The 19142-nt window shown below is 42.5% G+C and overlaps 2 protein-coding genes across 2 annotated transcripts; one reads left to right on the forward strand and one right to left on the reverse strand.

The window, feature by feature from the left end:
* Positions 1-918: 918 nt before the first annotated feature.
* Positions 919-12631, forward strand: LOC105181290 (Pyrokinin 1 receptor). The gene is made up of 3 exons (XM_011137961.3): positions 919-2214; positions 10752-10978; positions 11065-12631. The coding sequence occupies exons 1-3, from the start codon at positions 1425-1427 to the stop codon at positions 11620-11622; spliced, it is 1575 nt and encodes a 524-aa protein (XP_011136263.1). The 5' UTR covers positions 919-1424; the 3' UTR covers positions 11623-12631.
* Positions 12632-15406: 2775 nt separating this feature from the next.
* On the reverse strand, positions 15407-18700 carry LOC105181289 (sorting nexin-4). Its single transcript, XM_011137960.3, has 9 exons — positions 18380-18700; positions 17676-17782; positions 17251-17467; positions 16951-17166; positions 16667-16804; positions 16211-16421; positions 16001-16133; positions 15748-15862; positions 15407-15647 (listed from the first exon to the last, which is right to left on the reverse strand). Exons 1-9 carry the CDS (start codon positions 18455-18457, stop codon positions 15597-15599), a joined length of 1266 nt encoding a protein of 421 aa, XP_011136262.1. The 5' UTR covers positions 18458-18700; the 3' UTR covers positions 15407-15596.
* Positions 18701-19142: the final 442 nt, after the last annotated feature.

Below are 19142 nucleotides of genomic sequence, written 5' to 3' on the forward strand. Positions count from 1 at the left end.
ACCTCCCTCTCCCCTCTATCCGCCCCCTCTTCTCTCTCTCTCTCTCTCTCTCTCTCTCTCTCTCTCTCTCTCTCTCTCTCTCTCTCTCTCTCATTTTCATATCTGTAATTTAGCACAAAAATAATCAATCATCGATATGTTCATGTTGACAAACTGTCGTAGCTAATTACTAGTTGAGTACGCGAGTATAAAAACAAAGTCACCTGCGGAAACGACCATTGGTCATCATCGACTGACGATCAGCGATACGCGTTAATAAATCTCAAAAATGGAATATCCCTTCTCGTCCTTTTAAAGCAAGGTCTAAAATGGCACGCACACACGAATGTAATTTAGCGGCGACGGTTAATTTAGAAGCAAGCTGTGGACAGTATAAGAATTTATCGTAATAAAAAGTTAGGATAGACATACTTGTAGTAAAGGAGAAGATCCGCAAGTATCTTTCCCCCAGAGTAGCTGAATAAATGTATAAATATAATCCAATTTAACGACAGATGTATATCCGTGGAATTTTTCAGCCGTGAATAAATCCCGCCATAAAAAACAGATGAATCTCGTGACACGAAAGGTGAGGTAAAAGGCGTCTTGGAGCTCGCATTCAGTCGCTCGTACTCGTTACTCGTATCAGAGAAAAAAGAGCGATGCAAAACGAGAAACTCTGGAATTCTACAGAGAACTTGATGTCGTCGGGAGCAAGCTCGGCGTGAGGACGGCAGCGCTGAACCTGCCTGATGGCGTTGTTCGATGCGTCGCGGTTCAGTCGTGATTCGGCCAGCGCCGGTGACGGTCCGTCATCGTGAGAGAGATAGAGAGAGATATATATATATATAGAGAGAGAGAGAGGGGGGGAGAGAGAGAGAGAGAGAGAGAGAGAGAGAGAGAGAGAGAGAGAGAGAGAGAGAGAGAGAGAGAGGAAAAGAGTATCTCGGCTCTCTCTCTCCGTAAAGGAAGGAAGAGAGGAAGGAAGCTGTAGCGTAGGTTATCGCCACGCGCGCAACACCAACTTGTGAGACCACCACGTGCTCTGGACTGTCAGTGTCATACTCGGCGGAGGAGCCCGGAGCGAACGAGTGCGCGCGCGAGAGAGAGAGAGAGAGAGAGAGAGAGAGAGAGAGAGAGAGAGAGAGATACTCTCCGCGGATGTATAAATTCGGAAGGAACAGGAACAAACTCGGATCGATGGGGAGGATCGGTAGGGATGAAGGTTATCCCGCGGCTTTGATTCAACAACAAGGTCGAGTGGCTTGTTTGAGCGGTCATATGTGAACCAAGAACCGAGAACGAGTTAGAGTTCTTTCTGAGAGTGACTCGTGGAAAAGACTAATCTAAGGAGGGAAAAATGTCGCGCGCGACAGTGCGGTCCAGGATGGCCGGCGACAAGCAGAGGATTCCTCTTTAGGAGCAGAGCGAGCGTCGGAAGCAGAATGGATCGCGCGACGACCTCCCCTGATTTCAACGACACGTACACCGCCGTGGAATCCGCCGTGGTGGAGCATCTGCCTTCCAGTTCGTATCGCGACTCGTTGTTCATAGTGATACCGGTGACCGTTATTTACGCGTCCATCTTCCTCACCGGTATCGTCGGCAACGTCAGCACGTGCATCGTGATCGCGCGCAACAAGTCTATGCACACCGCCACCAACTACTACCTCTTCAGTCTGGCTGTGTCGGACCTGTTGCTGCTGGTGTCAGGCTTGCCGGCGGAGATGTACCTGGTCTGGTGCAAGTACCCCTACATCTTCGGCGAGGGCTTTTGCGTGCTGCGCGGCCTCGCCTCGGAGACGTCGGCGAACGCGTCGGTCCTCACCATCGCCGCCTTCACCGTAGAGCGATACGTCGCGATCTGCCACCCGTTCCTCTCGCAGACTCTGTCAAAACTGTCGCGCGCGATCAGGCTGATCCTAGTGATATGGCTGGTAGCCTTGTCGTTCGCGTTGCCGCAGGCTCTGCAGTTCGGCGTGGTGCGACACAGCCGCAATCCCGACTTGATCATGTGCACGGTCAAGCGGAACATCATCGAACATTCCTTCGAGCTCTCCACGTTTCTGTTTTTCGTCATGCCGATGTGCATGATCACGGTTCTCTACGCGCTCATCGGCCTCAAGCTCAGAAGGTCGAACATGATGAACAACAGTGTGCCCGGCAGGGTCGAGTCGACGAGGAACTGCAGACACCATCCCGGTAGATCGACCAGGAGGGTGCTGAAGATGCTGGGTGAGCCGTTTCTCTCCTTTGCTCGACTTTGCTCAGAGTGCTCAAGTGTTTTCTCTCTAGTACTATTGATTGCGAAAGTGATGAAGTATTGATTTTTCAGCATTCGCCACGGTAGGCGCTTTCGACCTGTCCTATCCTGTCCTGATCGATACCAGTACTTCACTGTTACTTTCCAAAGACGCTCGTGCAACACGCGTCGCAAATCCGCGTCGGTAGCGCGGATTACCGACTCTCGCACTCGTGATTTTTCTAATTATTATTCTATTCATTCAGATCGATCCGCTTACGATGTTCTTGTGTCCAATGCGGGGAGAGAGAGAGAGAGGGAGAGAGAGAGAGAGAGAGAGAGAGAGAGAGAGAGAGAGAGAGAGAGAGAGAGAGAGAGAGAGAGAGAGCAGATGTTTCTCGCGGACTTTTGGACTGCATTGATTTTATTTGCGTAGCACAAACACACAGAGACAGTTCCTTCTTTACGAGCCACTCGCCAAGTAAGATCAACGTTTCGTCCGCATCGGCATCACGGCGGCATCGGCGGCCGCTTCTTAGAGAGCTCACTCAGCGCAGGACTCTTACTTACGGAGCATCTGAGATTCAACTGTACACGACGCGACGATAGCTCAATCTACAAAGCTATATATATCATCGAGCTACGATCGAAGCCACTGAAACTCGCGCGATAACCAACGATCGACTCTTCTCTCGAGCTCTCGCTTTCGACACCCCCTTCTAAGGAGGTTGTGTTTTGCCTATCGCTTCTTACTTTGTTATTCATCGTTATACTTTTGCAGCCAATGTGGCCGCAAAACTACAAAATTCTCCGGCAGTACATTAAAACGGTCGTTGATTTTTACTTTTCACTTCGCGGAACGGTAAATTGAGAAGAAATACAAACAATTGAGGAGATATGTGATACTTACGAGTACTCTCGGACGGCTCTCTCTCTTTAGTTTATCTTTCCCAAAGACATCGTAAACGACGATCTTCCCGACGACTCCCGTGTTGTGTAAGCCTGTCTAGACATCCTTCACCTTGGTGAAACTTTCGCACGATTGATTATCATCATATTTGGATAAGATGCCGCCTGCGATTAAAAGGAAAGGAAAAAGAAAAGCGAAAGAAAATAACAGACACAATTGTATCCATTGTAGCGCATTCTTGAACCTCCGGGTAATTGCTTATCATTGCGCGCGAATCTAATAAGGCATGTCGTCAAATGACAATAGCGCTTGTCATCCGATCGCGTATGATGAGGCATCATCCATTTAATGCGAGCGACATGCAATTACATTTGATCGATACAACTAGACTAGTCCCATTTCGTCGTCGCACACGAGAAGGATCATGTACTTGCCGACGCTGGCGATACAAATTGACGATTGTGTTAAACGCAAATTAAATTAGGAGCGCGTAAATGAAATCTAATTCTAGCTTCTCTTATCAAAGTCGTACCAAGTATGAGTAAAGTACCGAATGTGAACGAATATGAACATGAAAATAATCGCGAATTAATTTCATCGTACCGTTCGAGGACGCGCAAATTGTATGTCTTCGGGAAGCAAAGTAGTCTGACATCATCGTAAATATAAACATGTGATTGAGATGACAAGGTATCGATCCGCAATGGCGGAGAAGAAGGGTTGCCGGCGAAACTCGTGTGTGATTACAGTTTGTCGATAAAATCCTCGACAAAAGCTCGACAACGCGTATCACTTTCGTTCGATCGAAGGTATCGCCTTATAACCGCGACGAGAAGCTGTTCCAATCCGTAAGATACACACACATACGCGCGCGCGCACGCACGGTCTTTTAATTAAACTTTTAATCGACTTGTTGGCTTGAGCGAGTTCGTTAGCGATATATTCAGTTTACTCAAACAGAGAGGATTACGCCGTACACGATAACCACATATTTTTGCACACAGCATGATCTGTAATTCGTAAGTGATAATGGATATATATATATATATATCCATTATCACTTGGGTGTTCGAGATCTTTTGGAAACGAAAAATTGTAAAGATTAATCAGATCAAACTGAGAAAAAAAATCAAGTACCATTTTGCAAAAATCGCAATATTTATTAGGTTATTAATAATTGGAAACGAGCACATAGCTCTTAAAGCTCTTTTAATTGATTGAACTTGAAAATTTACGTTTATTATTTGCAAAATGGTATTTGGCTTTTCTTCTCAGTTCGATCTGATAAATCTTCACGATTTTTCGCGTTTCCAAAAGATCGCGGACACCCTGTGTATATTCATCATGTCTATATAAACGACACGACGCGATGAAACAAATAAACAAATTCCATGTAAAATTGATCAATGTGAAACTGGCCATGTAAAATTGATCGCGATTGTGACAATGTGGTCGACAATCGACGGTCCGCAAAGTATCGGAAATTTTCCCAACAGCGTCGAATAATTCACGTGAGTTTGAATATTCAACATCGTTCTTGTTTACGCGTCCTGCTAATCGTGAACGGAGAAATACGTGTTGGCGAAAGAAGAACGAATGTGGTCGTTTTCATTGCTCGACCGATAACATAGATAAAAAAGAGGAATCGCATCAACAAGAAAAACGTCGATAAAGAGAGAAAGAGAGAGAGAGAGAGAGAGAGAGAGAGAGAGAGAGAGAGAGAGAGAGAGAGAGAGAGGTTACCGAAGACTAGATAAAGAGATGAAAAGAAAGAAGGAATACGATACACCCACTGATTTCACACCGAGATGGACTTTTCTTCCGTTATGTCCGTTATCGAGTCAAATCTTAAATCTTCCGACTTGACATTGGAAGGAAACATCTCGGTGTAAATAATATTTAGATGATATAACAGTTTTAACACTGTCTCCCGCCCCTCCCCTCTCTCACTCTCTCACTCTCTCTCTCTCTCTCTCTCTCTCTCTCTCAGTGTTGAAAAGAAGTAGCTTATTTTGGGTGTAGAGAAAAATAACATTGTGTTAGTGCCTCGGATAATGTATATTATCATAATGTGATGTAAATTTGATTGTAATGTAAATCTTGTTGTAATGCAAATGTTGCATTCAATTGACGTAATCCGGTATCACATCGAATTTTCGATGGGCTCTCTCGGTTAACTTATGGTTAACCGATGTATTGTGTCTGACATTTATGTGTTGACTTGTGCGGCTTCTGCATGTATGATTGCGCACCTCTGATACCGAAAGAGTACAAAATATCCTAAATCTCTCGGCAACAATCTCGGCAAAATTACATTCACAATTATGTGTACATTTTTTCGTGTAATTCACGTGCCGAACCACATCGCCTCGTAGACGTAGCGATGTGGCTCAATAACGCGAATGAGAGTTTCCGGCCATTTTGCGCTAGAATTGCGCGATCTTTTATTGATATCTTGGTGAGACTCGTGTAATCGGGTTAATCGAAACGCGAAAGTGCGAAGGAAGAAGCGAAGAAAGGAAAAGAATAATTTGATTGCGCTTGATTGCAAATCATCATCCTCCGTCCTCCGAGGAGAGTCGTCTTTTCACGGGCGGGTGGTGGATCTCTTCCAGCCTGCGGATTTATTTATCAATTTTTCTTCTTTGTTATTATATTCGTCGTGCAAGTCATGACTGACTTTTTTCGACTCGTGTGTGACAAGAGATGAGATTTCGTTTGCCCACTTTGCCGCAAACGAAAGAGAAAAGAGTCCCAGAATGCCAGCTTTACATCAGATCATCTGTACGAGCATGTATCATCTATACCAAATAATTTTAAAATACAAACTATACAAACCCGCGTTTGTTTGTCGCGAATCATTTTGCAAATAGTGATCCCAATAGCACAATTATTCTACATTATTTCAAGTAATAAATAATAATAAATGGCGCGTGTACATTATTATTAAATAACAGTTTAGATGGAATGACAAGTTGGTTATTATCTTTGCATCATGTCCGCATCTCTGTTAGCACAAGCCAGAAGCTCGTGGCGTTTGCTGCTATTGAGAAATTTGTACGTGCGCTCTCGTGCGCTGGACACCGTTAACCGCGTGAAATATCAATTAGATCGTAAGAGTGAGTAGCGAGCGAGATGCCAACTTCTTTATATATGGTAGATACGGAGATACGGAGAGAGGTATAAGCGCGACATACAAAAATTCACTTCCGTGTCGAACGTTAGCTCAATTGTATTCGCATCGCATTGGCGACGATTGGCATAAGCCCCGAGTTCAATAATCCCAATCATTCGACTCCAATCACCGGCTCGACACAAGTGCCGAGATTTGAGTTGCTTACGCGACGAGATATTAGGTTAGGAGCACATTCATCAAAAAGGCAGTATCTATCGCTTGTAAACGTGACGCGGACGCTGTCGTGGTCGCTTTTTTCTCCTTTACCAACGAAAGAGTAATCATTCGTCGCGGCAAAACCGCGGAACAAATGCACCAATATCGACTTAATTAATTGCGCGTCACAGTGGAGGGTATCCTCCACTTCCTGGTTGGCTGGTATCATGTATCATATTGCATGACAATAAAACAAATTTGTTCAGTATGTGATCCGTCGTTACGCGTAACAAGGAGTGATCGATTTCACAGCACGAAATTTAATTGCGTAAAGTTATTTTCCTAAGGACAAACTAATACATACACATATGCGTAACGAAAATACAGAAAGAAAACGCGTGCGGAAGCAGTCACGCGACTCATCGTGTGGCAAATGCGCATTACACTGCAATTATGCGACACACAGTGACATAATATAACGATATTTATTATTATTATGAAATAACAGATGTTGGGTAGGCAATATAAGTGGATAAAATATAATTACGTCCAGTGGTAGATAATTACAAACATATTCTTCGGCCGCATCGTACGCAGCAGGTCAATTACGTATTATTTACATGTTGATGAAAAGGTTCCGAGTATAGCTCGCAAAAAAGGACATCCGTGTGCGCACATCCGTGTGCGCGGATAAAAAAAGATTCAAGAGTTATTCAGCAATTCTGTTCCCCTCGGAAACTCCCTTCCGCTCCGAGATTACTAATAACAATTTTGTTTATCCGGACAAACACACGATAAGATTGCGCATTTCAACTAATTGTGAATCCTTTCATCGACCTCCGTTACGACGGAACAATTGCAATGTCGTATTGCAATTGTCTCTCCTGGGTCTCTGAAGCGTTCAATGAAGCGACTATTCGCGCGGACAGGGATGCTCGAGTATCGAGTCATCATCGAGTCATAATGTACAAACGATATCCGATCCGATGAAATTGACAAATTGAGAATCGGCACAAATCTATCGTGCCGACAAAGCTCGGCGCAACTACGTTCGGATCGCGTTATGCGAAACGGAGCGTACAACTCTTTTTCTGCTACAATGATGCAACCTTTGCATATATCCTTCGAGAAACTGCAATTCACGCGCGATTCATCGAGATTCGAACCTGCGCTTCGAAACCGAATGGCACAATTATCTGTAGAAATATACAAGATCGCGCGACTTTAGAATGACGGCGCGATAATTGTAAGCATGAATATATGCATATACGCATGCAATATTCATTGCGATCGAGGGCGCATCGAGGGCTTTGGTTTAAAAATCAAATGAGAGCGCATATGCGAAAGAGATTGCGTAAGCGATGTATTAGGTCAATCGGAAACGGATTCCGTCCGTTTTCTTCTTTTTTTTTACTTTGCAAAACGTATGGCTTTATTTAAGAGACAAAATGAACAAGTACATCAATCATTGTTCAAACATTGTTCATCGTTAGCGATGACTTTTTTCTATCTTTCGGTCAGCAAGCGAATTCCACGGCGGCGAAAGAATGACTCATATTCAGGAGGTTATCCAGTCAGAAAGCCATTTTTCGACGTCTTCGTAAGAATTGAGGAAGCATGAATCGTCAGTGCGTGCAAGTGCGTGTGCCGTCGACCGAAGCACCGTTGTAGTCGGAAGGGGCACAGTCTGGTGAATAAGTCGCATGGGGTGACACTTCCCAGCTAAGTGCTTCTAACGTTTCCCTGACAGATTTTGCGACGTGAGAGGCCGAGCGTTGTCATCGAAAGCAAAATCACTTTATGCTGTCTCGTTTCGTATTCTAGTCTAGTTTTCCGTGCAATGCTCGGCTCAAACGGATCACTTGTTCTCTGCAAAGATCCCTTGTGGCTGTTTGTGACCACTTTTCAACAGCTCATGCTACAGCACACCCTTCTGATCCCACCAAATACAAAGCATCGTCTTCTTTCCGCTGGATATTCCGCTTTGGCGTCGACTTTGGCGTTGAGGGTCGGCCGGGATCGCAAATAGTTTCTCGATGTTTGGGGTTGTCAGAATAAATCCATTTTTCATCCCCAGTGATGATACGATGTAAAAACCCCTTTCTTTGTTTGCCTAACAAGCAGAATTTCGCAGGCGGCAGTTTGCCGCCTTTCAATGTCTCTTAGGCTTCAGTTCATACGGAACCCACTATGTCCCACTAAATTCCCTGTAAATCTTTCCTAAAGCTTTCAAACAATCGGAAATGACAGATTGAGCACAATTTAACGCTTCTGCAAGTTGCTTTTGCGTTTGACATGGGTCTTCGTCCACCAATGCCTGCCACCAATTCTTCGTCTTGGAATACTCTTGGCCGTCCAGAACATTCTTTGTCCTCTACATCAAAATCACGACTTTTCGTCGAAAGCTTCGAAACCATTCACTGCATGTTTTACAGGAAGGAATATTATCGTCATAAACTTCTACAAGCATTCGATGAGCTTCTCAGCTGCAGCTTTCTTCCAAATGAAGCAAAAGATTAATACTTTGCGCGAATGACGCTTATTTGGCTCAAATTTCGACATTTTCGATGCAGCGAAAAACAATGTTATTGATGCAAACGTATACCTTTATGTATTGAATGTTATTGACAGACGTCAAGACAAACCATTAAGCTTCGTTTAGACATTAGAGGTTAACGACGGTTCTAGCTGCAGCTATTTGCCGCTAGATGGACGGAACCTTTACCGATTTATCTGATAAAATAAAATGAAATAAAATGAATAACGGAAGAAATGAAATAGAACAGTCACAATATATAACACTGCATATTACACAAAATATATAAGCAACGAACGACGAAGTAGGAATGCGATATCTAGGGTACCCAATCCCGGAATCCCGGATCCCGGCCAAATTTTTGGTCCCGAAAATACTCGGGATTCAACATCACAAATCCCGGGATTTCGGGATTTCAAAATTTAATGCTTAGTGTCTGTATAATATACTTACGTTTTACAAAAGTTTTACTTTATAATAATTATTACTTATTATTACTGATGTTTTAGAGCACTTAGAGCTAGAGAGAAATGTGTATTTATATTTTAAATTTAATTCCATGTATTATTTTTATTTGTTTTAAATATTAAGGGAGTTTTCTATTTTAAATTTCGCGGCATAAACTGTCGCAACACAGACTCGAATCCGGGATCCTCGATCAGATATTTTTTAACAAAATTTATGTTTTATTATTTTTAAAGTCGCTTTTTCAAATGTGAAAAGGAAGAAATAATTATTTTTATTTTTATTACGGAAACTTTATTTTTTAACGGTTTTTGTGCAATCATTCATCATGTAAGTTGCTTTCATTTTTATTGAAATTTTACGTTTTGTTTGTCATAATGTTCATAAAAGTCTATGAACGTTCTATAAATAAAATAATTCTATTATTTGTAAATATTCCTTGTTTCTTTCTTTATATATATATATACGTATATAATCCCGGGATTAGTCCCGGGATCTCGGGATGGAATCCAAAAAATCCCGAAATCCCGGGATCCTAAATTGTACCCGAGATTGGAAACTCTAGCGATATCGTATCGAGAAGTAGAGTTCCGATCACGACAACGCATTTAAATTAACACTCGTCAGAGACCGTGATCGAGAAACGATTCAGCTGTAATGTACGCGTCCGTGAGAATCGTGAGGACTGATAGATGCAATAAAAATGCACGAGGTATCGAAGACGATGAGAAAGAGAAGGAAAAATGCACCGATATCCTCTCTGCGATAACGTGATAATATATAATAATGGCACAGTTAAGCAAGAATTCAAAGTGTCGCGTCGTAATGTATGTCCGAGCAATTATCTGGATCTAGATCTATAGGAAATCCATGCGCGGATGCGATGCATTTGCATTAAGCAACAACGATAGTTATATATCGTTTGCACAAACCCGATGAGATTCTCATGCACAAATGTGTCTACAGAGTATGTATAACGAGTCTAGCAGAGCAGTTAACTTCCGCGATATACTTCCGACCGTGACATTTGATTCATTATGCTAGTAATCATCGCTCAATGACGTCAATTCACGAGCGAGTCGTCGGGAATTGTGAGCGCACGTTAGCGACGATGTTCACGTTCGAATCACCTCGCGAGTAATAATTTACTAAAAGGAAAAAGAAAAAGAAAGAAGAAACTCGCGCGCATGTACACGGCGCGCGAGCGCCATCTCAACTACTGCGCGAACGAGCTGCGGTTTAACGCGGAGAAACGAATATTCACGAGAGCGTTTGCAAAATGTTGCAGTCGCGGTCGTCATAGCGTTCTTCATCTGTTGGGCGCCGTTTCACGTGCAACGACTGGTCGCTATATACGGAACCAATAAGGAGGATCACATGACGTCGAACGGTCCATGGATGGAGTTCCTCTATCTCTTGATGACCTACGTGTCGGGTGTTCTCTATTACGTATCCACAACGATCAATCCGATCCTTTATAACATCATGTCGAACAAATTTCGCATGGCGTTCATGGTGAGTGAAACATACGGCGTGCGTGCGTTTCTCCCTCGAAATGTCATCTCTGTGCGAACAACTGACTCGACTTACACATGTTTCAGGAGACATTGTCCGGAAGCTGCAGATTTCCCGGGCTGCCAACGCGTCACGAGCAACGATCGTACTCCAGCCTGTCCCGGTCCCAGCAGCGCACGATTGGCGCTTACAATTCGAGGACAGCGGCGACCGGCCGAGAATCCGGCATGGTGGCGGATAGTACGGACGGTTCAGGAAATTCCGGCCACGAAGCCGCGAGTCAGGACCAAGCTCCGAGAGTCGCGAATCCGCTCGAGTCCGGCTCGACGCGGCCACCGAGTAACGGGCATCGTAAATGGCGAGAGAGCCGCGGATCGGTCCGCAACGCGGACGATCAGGACGCTGTCCCGCGGTCGAGAACGACGAGCGCAAGGTGCAGGGCCGTGTCCGGCGCTAACGTCGGTTCCGACAAGAAATGGTGGATGCCGTTCAAGTGGCTGCCGGGGCTAAAGGTCCTCAAGTTCTCCGGGAGGTCGACGATGGTCGAGGATCGTGTACTCGACGAGTCCGCCACGAGTCGTCGCGAGGAGCTAGCCATGACGATGTGGCATGACATGCGCGACGCCGACAACCGGCCTGTGTGAGAACAACGCGGCCGTGTGCAAGCTGAGATCTTGAAGAAGACCCGCGTCTTCCCCGTCGACGATCGAACCAACTATTGTCGTCTGATTGAAGACCTACGAGCATCACCATGACTGACGAACGCAGTTTGAGGCAGTCTTGAGGGGGATGAAATCCGACGTAACGTGTCTGGACACAATATCGGCTACTATCAACTACTCGCTCAAACGTTTGCGACTTGCGAGAAAGTTGGAGGTTTGAAACGGGATATCTGAGGAAACAGACACAGAGCAAGGAAAAGAGTGTAAAGTAACGAGTGTAAAGTGTACTCTACCGAGGAGAATCTACTCATAAAAGAAAAAGCAAAGGAAGAAGATGAAGAAGAAGAGGAAGAGGAAGAAGAAGAAGAAGAAGAAGACGAAAAAGTAGAAGAAGTAGAAGAGTCTTACAACAGACTGAAACAAGCGACAACTCGATTTGTGACACGCGACTCTGTAGAAATTCGTAGAGAAATTAATATTGAGAAAAATTACGACCAACAAACTTTATGTCGGAGAAACGAGAATCCATTAATATCGACGTTTGACATTTCGACATACAAACACGCCGAGCGAACTTGCAAAACAGTTTTTTTCGCGATTGCCGCGTGCTGCTGAGTGCACTCGGCGGGAATCGGTCAAACTCGAAGAGCAAATACATGTTAGAAATATTGCGTCGCTGATATATTTCTTGCGACTTTATAAATCGGAGAATATATCACGATTTGTCTCATAAATCATCCCGCGATACAGTTCCTTCGACTACACCCTCATTGATCGCTCCAAGCGAGTTTTCCTTATAAATTATCTCTGTCGAAATGATTCATATCAAATAATATAAACATTTCGCGCGCGAATCAATCTTTTTGACTTTGCGAATCCCCATATTTCTGATATCACAATTCCTTTAGTCCTTAAGAGTGCTAAAGAAATACATTTGCTAACGTTTCAAACACTTGTTTTCTTTTTCAGATTATATTTCATTCTGTTTACCTCTTTTCTCTCTCTCTCTCTCTCTCTCTCTCTCTCTCTCTCTCTCTCGTCTGTCTTTTTCTCTGTCCAATTCCACCCAACGAATCGCATTATAAGATAGAGAATGTCGTTTCATTCCCTCATGTCGCGTTTCGCTTGAAAAATGTCAAAGTGCTAAATTTTTTATGGAGTCCGTAAATACTGTGACAAATACATGTACATATAATTACCATAACATCAGACATGTCTTTGAGAGAAGTTTTAGCAATTAGGCGAATTGAATTGAGTGATACGTATGTACACGTGATACACACATTTAAAATAAGCTACGGAAATATGTAAAAGTGATTAAAATGTATATCATTTTGGATAATAATGATAAAATTCCGGCAACAATCCCGCTCAGCGACGATTAAATAAGCGATTTTACTTGTAAAACGTACAATATAAAATATAAACAATAGTCGAGAAAAATATGTCGAGCATTTTAAAAAAAAAGGTATCGCATATGTATGCTTTCAATATCGTGCTCAACAACCTGTAATAAAATGTAAAAATGTTCTTACCTGTAAAGTCGTTCGTTAATATCTTGTATTATTGTAAGGAATGCCATGTTGTAAAGAGTATATTGTAACGTGTGTAAGATTTAGCGACTTTTCTAACAATTCCCTCTCCTCCCCCCTCTCTCTCACCCTCCCTCTCTCTCTCTCTCTCTCTCTTTCTCTCTCTCTCTCTCTCTCTCTCTCTCTCTCTCTCCTCCTTTCAATTTAAACCATGTGATATTACTTAATAACAACAAGACAATTGTAATTGTCAACTGTATAATCATCACTGTTTATTTTAATTTGCCTATTTTACTGAATATCGTTTGTTTGTTTGTGTGTGTGTATGTGTGTGTTATTATTATTATTATTGTTGTTGTAGATTCCGAGTATTGATATTTTTCAATTATACGGGACATATTTTAATACGTTGTAAATTTGTTCAATCCTTTATTCTCTTTTTCTCTCAGAGAAAGAGAGAGAGAGAGAGAGAGAGAGAGAGAGAAAAAATCGGCTACAGTTCCTTCTCAGTTGACAAAAACGCGAAAATGTTATTGTAATATTTTATATTACACGTACCAAGTGCATTACGTTCGCGCTTTATATGATTTATATAAATAATGCGTTTACACAATATGCATTTCTCTGTCCTATATAAGAAATTATTTCGGCAATTCTTATGAAATCAGAATTCACGCCAAATTGCCTTTAATATTTTGACAGTTGAGCAGAAGCGCGCATATTGGTGAAAAATAGATTTCCGAAAGAGGCCGTTTCGATAAAGTCGACTGAAAGTCTGAAGATGAAAAGACTCCGCGATGCGTTTAACTGTTGATAAATATTTCAAAAACGCACGACATGCATCGTTGCGATTGAACGATTGGGTAAAACAAAAATAGACCGAGCGAATACACGTACACATGAGTTTTATGTATAAACGCATTGAGTTTATATCGAATGTATTTTTTCTTATCGCTCGCGATAGAATTGTCAGACTGCAAGCTGCAAGCTGCAAGTACATCGTCCGAAAACTTTCAGCAGCGTATCATTATTCGTGCAGATTACACGTAATTTAGTGTGGAAAACAAATTAGATTCAAGCATCATAAAATTGTAATTGTCGGTAAATAAGCGCAATCACAAATCAGAGAATTATACAGAGTATATTTATATCTGCTCATGTAACAAAGCCGGACATAATATACAAAGATGTACAGTACATGATAAGTATAACGATGCTTACAGGAAATAAATATAAAAAAGAATACAGAGATCGATGAGACACATTTTTCGCTACATAAAAATACGACGGAAAAAAAACCGAGAAATGAGTTGAGAAATGTTGACGAGATCGTCATTGTATAGACACATGATGATACAATCATTTGGTGTATAATATTATATAGAATTTTTCACGAGACGCTTTATCAGAGATTCAATTGTGAGAGACGTACGAATAAATTAAATTTAAAGTGATTCGGTTTATCTGACCGTACACCGTACAATGGGAATAACTGGTCGAACAAGTTCACTCAAGCAAACACTCAAGGAAGGAACTCGCGTATCGCCGCCAAAAACGCCAAATACTTTTGTGATGTGGAAATAATATGAAAAGCAACCGCCCTGCATGGAAATAGATGCGATATGCGAAATAGATAATAGCGGCGATAATCATAACATGAATTCTGTGTCGTGCACGCTTGAGGGGAGTCTGCAGTTGAGCACTAGATCAGCAGCAGAATCTGGTACATGTGGTTTTGAAAATCAAATGTAGTTCTTTTTTCCTTCTCTTAACGAAATGAGCTTCCCATCGATATTCACCAGCGATAAGGGGATTGAAAGAATTCCTATTCAACGATGGAAACGATAGTGTATAAAAAATTAATTATTAGCGACAGCAATAGGTTTATCGTCGTTTGGGCGTAACAAATTATACAAATTATACCGGTTATAATTTGCATTGTTTTCCGATTTCTACATCATTATTAAGTACGGTCTCTCGCGCATTATTAATTTTTTGTACAATAATTCACTTAGCCGTGACCGCGTGAAGCGCGCGTGGTTCTTATTAAATACATAAATATAAATATTTAAATAATACGTCTTGGCATAATTTTATATATCCAATATTAATTATATTATATACATACATACATACATATGTATCATATATGCTTCATGTATACACACACACATATATATATATATATATATATATATGTACACACATACATACATACATACATACATTTATGTATATCTTCTAGATATGACATTAAATAATGATAACAATCATGTACATCAATATGATAATAAGCGTAGTACATACGGCATGAGTAAACTTACAAATGCAGGAATGTATAATTCGCACGAGAGATAGAAGGAAACGCGGAAACGATTATTGTTCTGCGACAGTCTGCGCTTTTGCAAAGCGCAACGAGACTTTTCACGGCATACTCTCGAGACAACCCTTAATGTGCTGCCACGCTTGGAGACCCTGTGTCGCAATGAATAATAATATGAAAACAATCACCGTGTTAGGAAGCGTGTTCAATCAGCTGTATCAAGGTGTACACACAAATTAAATTCATACTGACCTTTCTGGCCAATTTGAATTGCAATACGCAATAAGCCGCCAGAGTCTCCTTCAAGTCGACGACCTTTTGGTGTTGAAATCTCTCAATGTCCATCATGGCTTTGATTGAGAAAGACCTATAAAAACAAGAAAAAAAAAAAAAAGAAAAAAGGAAACAGACACCGAGTGCCAAAGGGCTTACATCGGGCTTGTCAACTAGTCACACACATTTAACCAACCGGAATATCGCGATTGGATCGATCGCGTGGTCTTACTTTAAATCTTCGTCGACTTGTTTCACAGCGTCGTCGTGCTGTGCGATTCGCTGTTCCAACTGAAGGATCTTCAACTCGCGAACCTCCTCGGTATCCACGGAGCCGAACAAGCGCGACATCAGACCGGCTTTACCTTGGAAACACAGAATGTTCAATCATTTCTTACGCATCGTGAGAATCGTGCTTCCCTTAAAGATGCTACTCCGATACCTTGCATGACTTTATCTTTCTGTTCGAACGCGGCGGTTAAAGCATCGTGGGCTTCGTCCTTGGCCAGTTGTAGAGCTTCTCTACGTTTAACCACAGCTTGCAAGGCAGACGCGCCAAACAACCACTCCTTCAGCTGATCGGCTATAAGTTCTTCCTCCTCGAGAGTGGTATCTATCGTAGCCGCTAATGAGTCCAAGTAGTGTCCCGATTTCTAAGAAAACAGGCTGTAATGCGGTGTTTTGCAATCTTTATACTTAGGCTGCGATTTTTATTTTATTCTTTTTTTTACATTTTCTTGTTTGTTTTTCTCTCTCTCTCTCTCTCTCTCTCCCTCTCTCTCTCTCTCTCTCTCTCTCTCTCTCTCTTTCTCCCTACATCACTTTTGATATTAACGGAGAAAATTTTTCGTATTTTCGCATATCGGCCTATGGCAGATTATTTTTACAACAAAGATACCTGCAATCCATCGCCCATCTCTCTCTCTATGGCACTCCATTCGCTAAAGACGCGACCATAATTCGCATGTAACTTGTACAGACTGTGTTGCTTCTCGACGAGTCGCGCGCGCACTCGCAGGAGATTGCACAAATTATTCTGCAAAACAACCATACCGATGACACTTGCGCATTAATTAGAGTTTTGCTGGATGAGGGGTAATAATGGAGCATTAATTGGTCCTATTGCCATTTCCAAGCTTGGTGTCGTACTCATCCGTTTAAATCGAAACTCTCTCACCGTACCTGAAGCTCAATTCCATAATTCTTTATAGTCTCGAAACGTTTATCCGGCTTCCTCAATCGCACGGCTACGCTAAGCGCTTTCAGTTTCGACTCTGCAATCTGCAGGTACCCTGTTTCCTTGACACTCTCTCTCCAGCCGTCCTTCCGCTGGAGAAATCCCATAAAGTGTTCGTCGCGCGACAATATGGGATGCGACGCCACTCTGATGAGAAAATTCTGCAAGAAATATTTTACACACGAATAACTGTGTTATTCATCGTAACGCGTACATGCGTAATTGCACATGCCGGACACGCATACCTCGAGACCAGCTCTTCTGCGATCGACAAAATCTGGGTCGAACGTGTCGGTTGTTACTTTTTGCCATGCATAGAGAACTTTCTTCTCTGGTAATGGCGGTAATACGATGTAAGGATAAGAGATTTCCAAATAAGCACGAAGTAATTCGAACTCGGTATATCGTCGCCATAATGAACTTATTCTAATCAACGCGTTTTTGAAATCTGGATCAGTGACTCTGTAATGACAAGAAAAGAGAAAGAAGAGGAGGAAAAGAAAGAAATAGTAATTGACGGTGTCGAAAGTGGTGTGTGTGTGTGTGTGGATGTTTTATTTATACACGATATTATTCTATTGTTTCATTTGATTATATACCTGCGCCTACATTGCTCTGTCAATAATTTGTTTTGTATTTATGTAACTGATACCTCTATTTTGTTACTTACTTAGTTTCAATGAGGTATACCGTGTAGAATTCTCTTAGATTAAGCGCTTTATTCGCTCGTTTCTCAGCCTCGACTATTGAGATCTCCATGTGGTCGAGCAGGCAATCCTGAAATATATCGCAATTACACACTCAATACACTTCCCGAAGAGATATTCTCTCAAATTTCAAAGTTTATTGCTGCATTCTATCCATTTCCTCGTCATTCATGAAAGATATGTGTCACCGGCACATGAAGCATCACGTACAAACAATAATACGTGACACGGTTGTTGTCGCCAATTCGTAGCAAGGAAAATACAGACGAGTTCAACGAGTGAGAGAGAGAGAGAGAGAGAGAGAGAGAGAGAGCCAGCGAGTCAGTGACACGGTTTGAAAGGACGCTGCGCGGTGCTCCGATAATTGCTGCGCGACATACATTTGCCCGCTCGTGATTCAGATTTAATTATTACAGATTACGATTAATCCACAGTATTTTCCAATTCAAGACATCACTCGCGCGAGTTACTCAATTTTGCAAAGATTCGATTTTGCAGAAATATGCAACGGCGTCGCGTTCGCTCTCTCCGACGAGTACGAACCGCAAAACCCGCACAAGACAGAATGAAAGAGCGAGAGAGAGCGAAAGAGAGCGAGAGAGAGAGAGAGAGAGAGAGAGAGAGAGAGAACAACGATATCGATTTGCCAACACTAAAGCTTCTTTACCTCTTTCCGCGTCTCAACAGCGGTCATGTTGGCGTTAGCCTCCCTCTGATAGTTGCCGTTCTGAAAAACTTCTTCCATGATGATTCCCGATGATGTGCGCACCTGCGGGGATCTTCAACTTCAGATAGCAGAAAGCCGTTTACTCGCGCATCACGTCGCACTCGAGCACGACGACACGCTCAAGCACAACAACGACCTGCGACCGCCACGGCCGTATCGACACTACCGCCGGGTCATAGGGTTCTCAGCGTGATAGTAACGCTAAAATCCCTATGAGACGAGAATGAGAATGGACGCCAGGAACGTGCCAGAAACGTACCAGAATGGCATCATCTCTCAGATAACTCTCAGATATCGAGTTACGTAATATCAAGCGAGGTAGCGACACTTTTTTCATTTCTCCTTCGGTCCTCTTTCACGAGACTTTCACACACCGAGCGCTAAATCCTCGTCGGTTGTTTTCAGCGACAACGAGATGATCAGAAACGAAGCTGCATCAGAAATCGCTCCGATATCGCTTTATATTGATTTTTTTCTTTTCCATTTAGTTGCTGTTACGGAAAACTAGGCCGTCGTTCTCTATCGCCACTACGTGCAGAAGGTGCACAGCCAGCGATATTTATAGAGTCATGTTTGTCGTATCACATTACTAATAGCACGCTGAGAGAGAAAGACTAGGCGAGATGCCGGATGAAACGGAGAGTTGGCTGCGCTGGCGCGGTGACGTGTTATATACTCTTCATCTAGAGAAATTCTCGACAAC

This window comes from Harpegnathos saltator, unplaced genomic scaffold, assembly GCF_003227715.2.
Source record: "Harpegnathos saltator strain DR-91 unplaced genomic scaffold, Hsal_v8.6 scaffold18, whole genome shotgun sequence".
NCBI classification, from domain to species: Eukaryota; Metazoa; Arthropoda; class Insecta; order Hymenoptera; family Formicidae; genus Harpegnathos; species Harpegnathos saltator.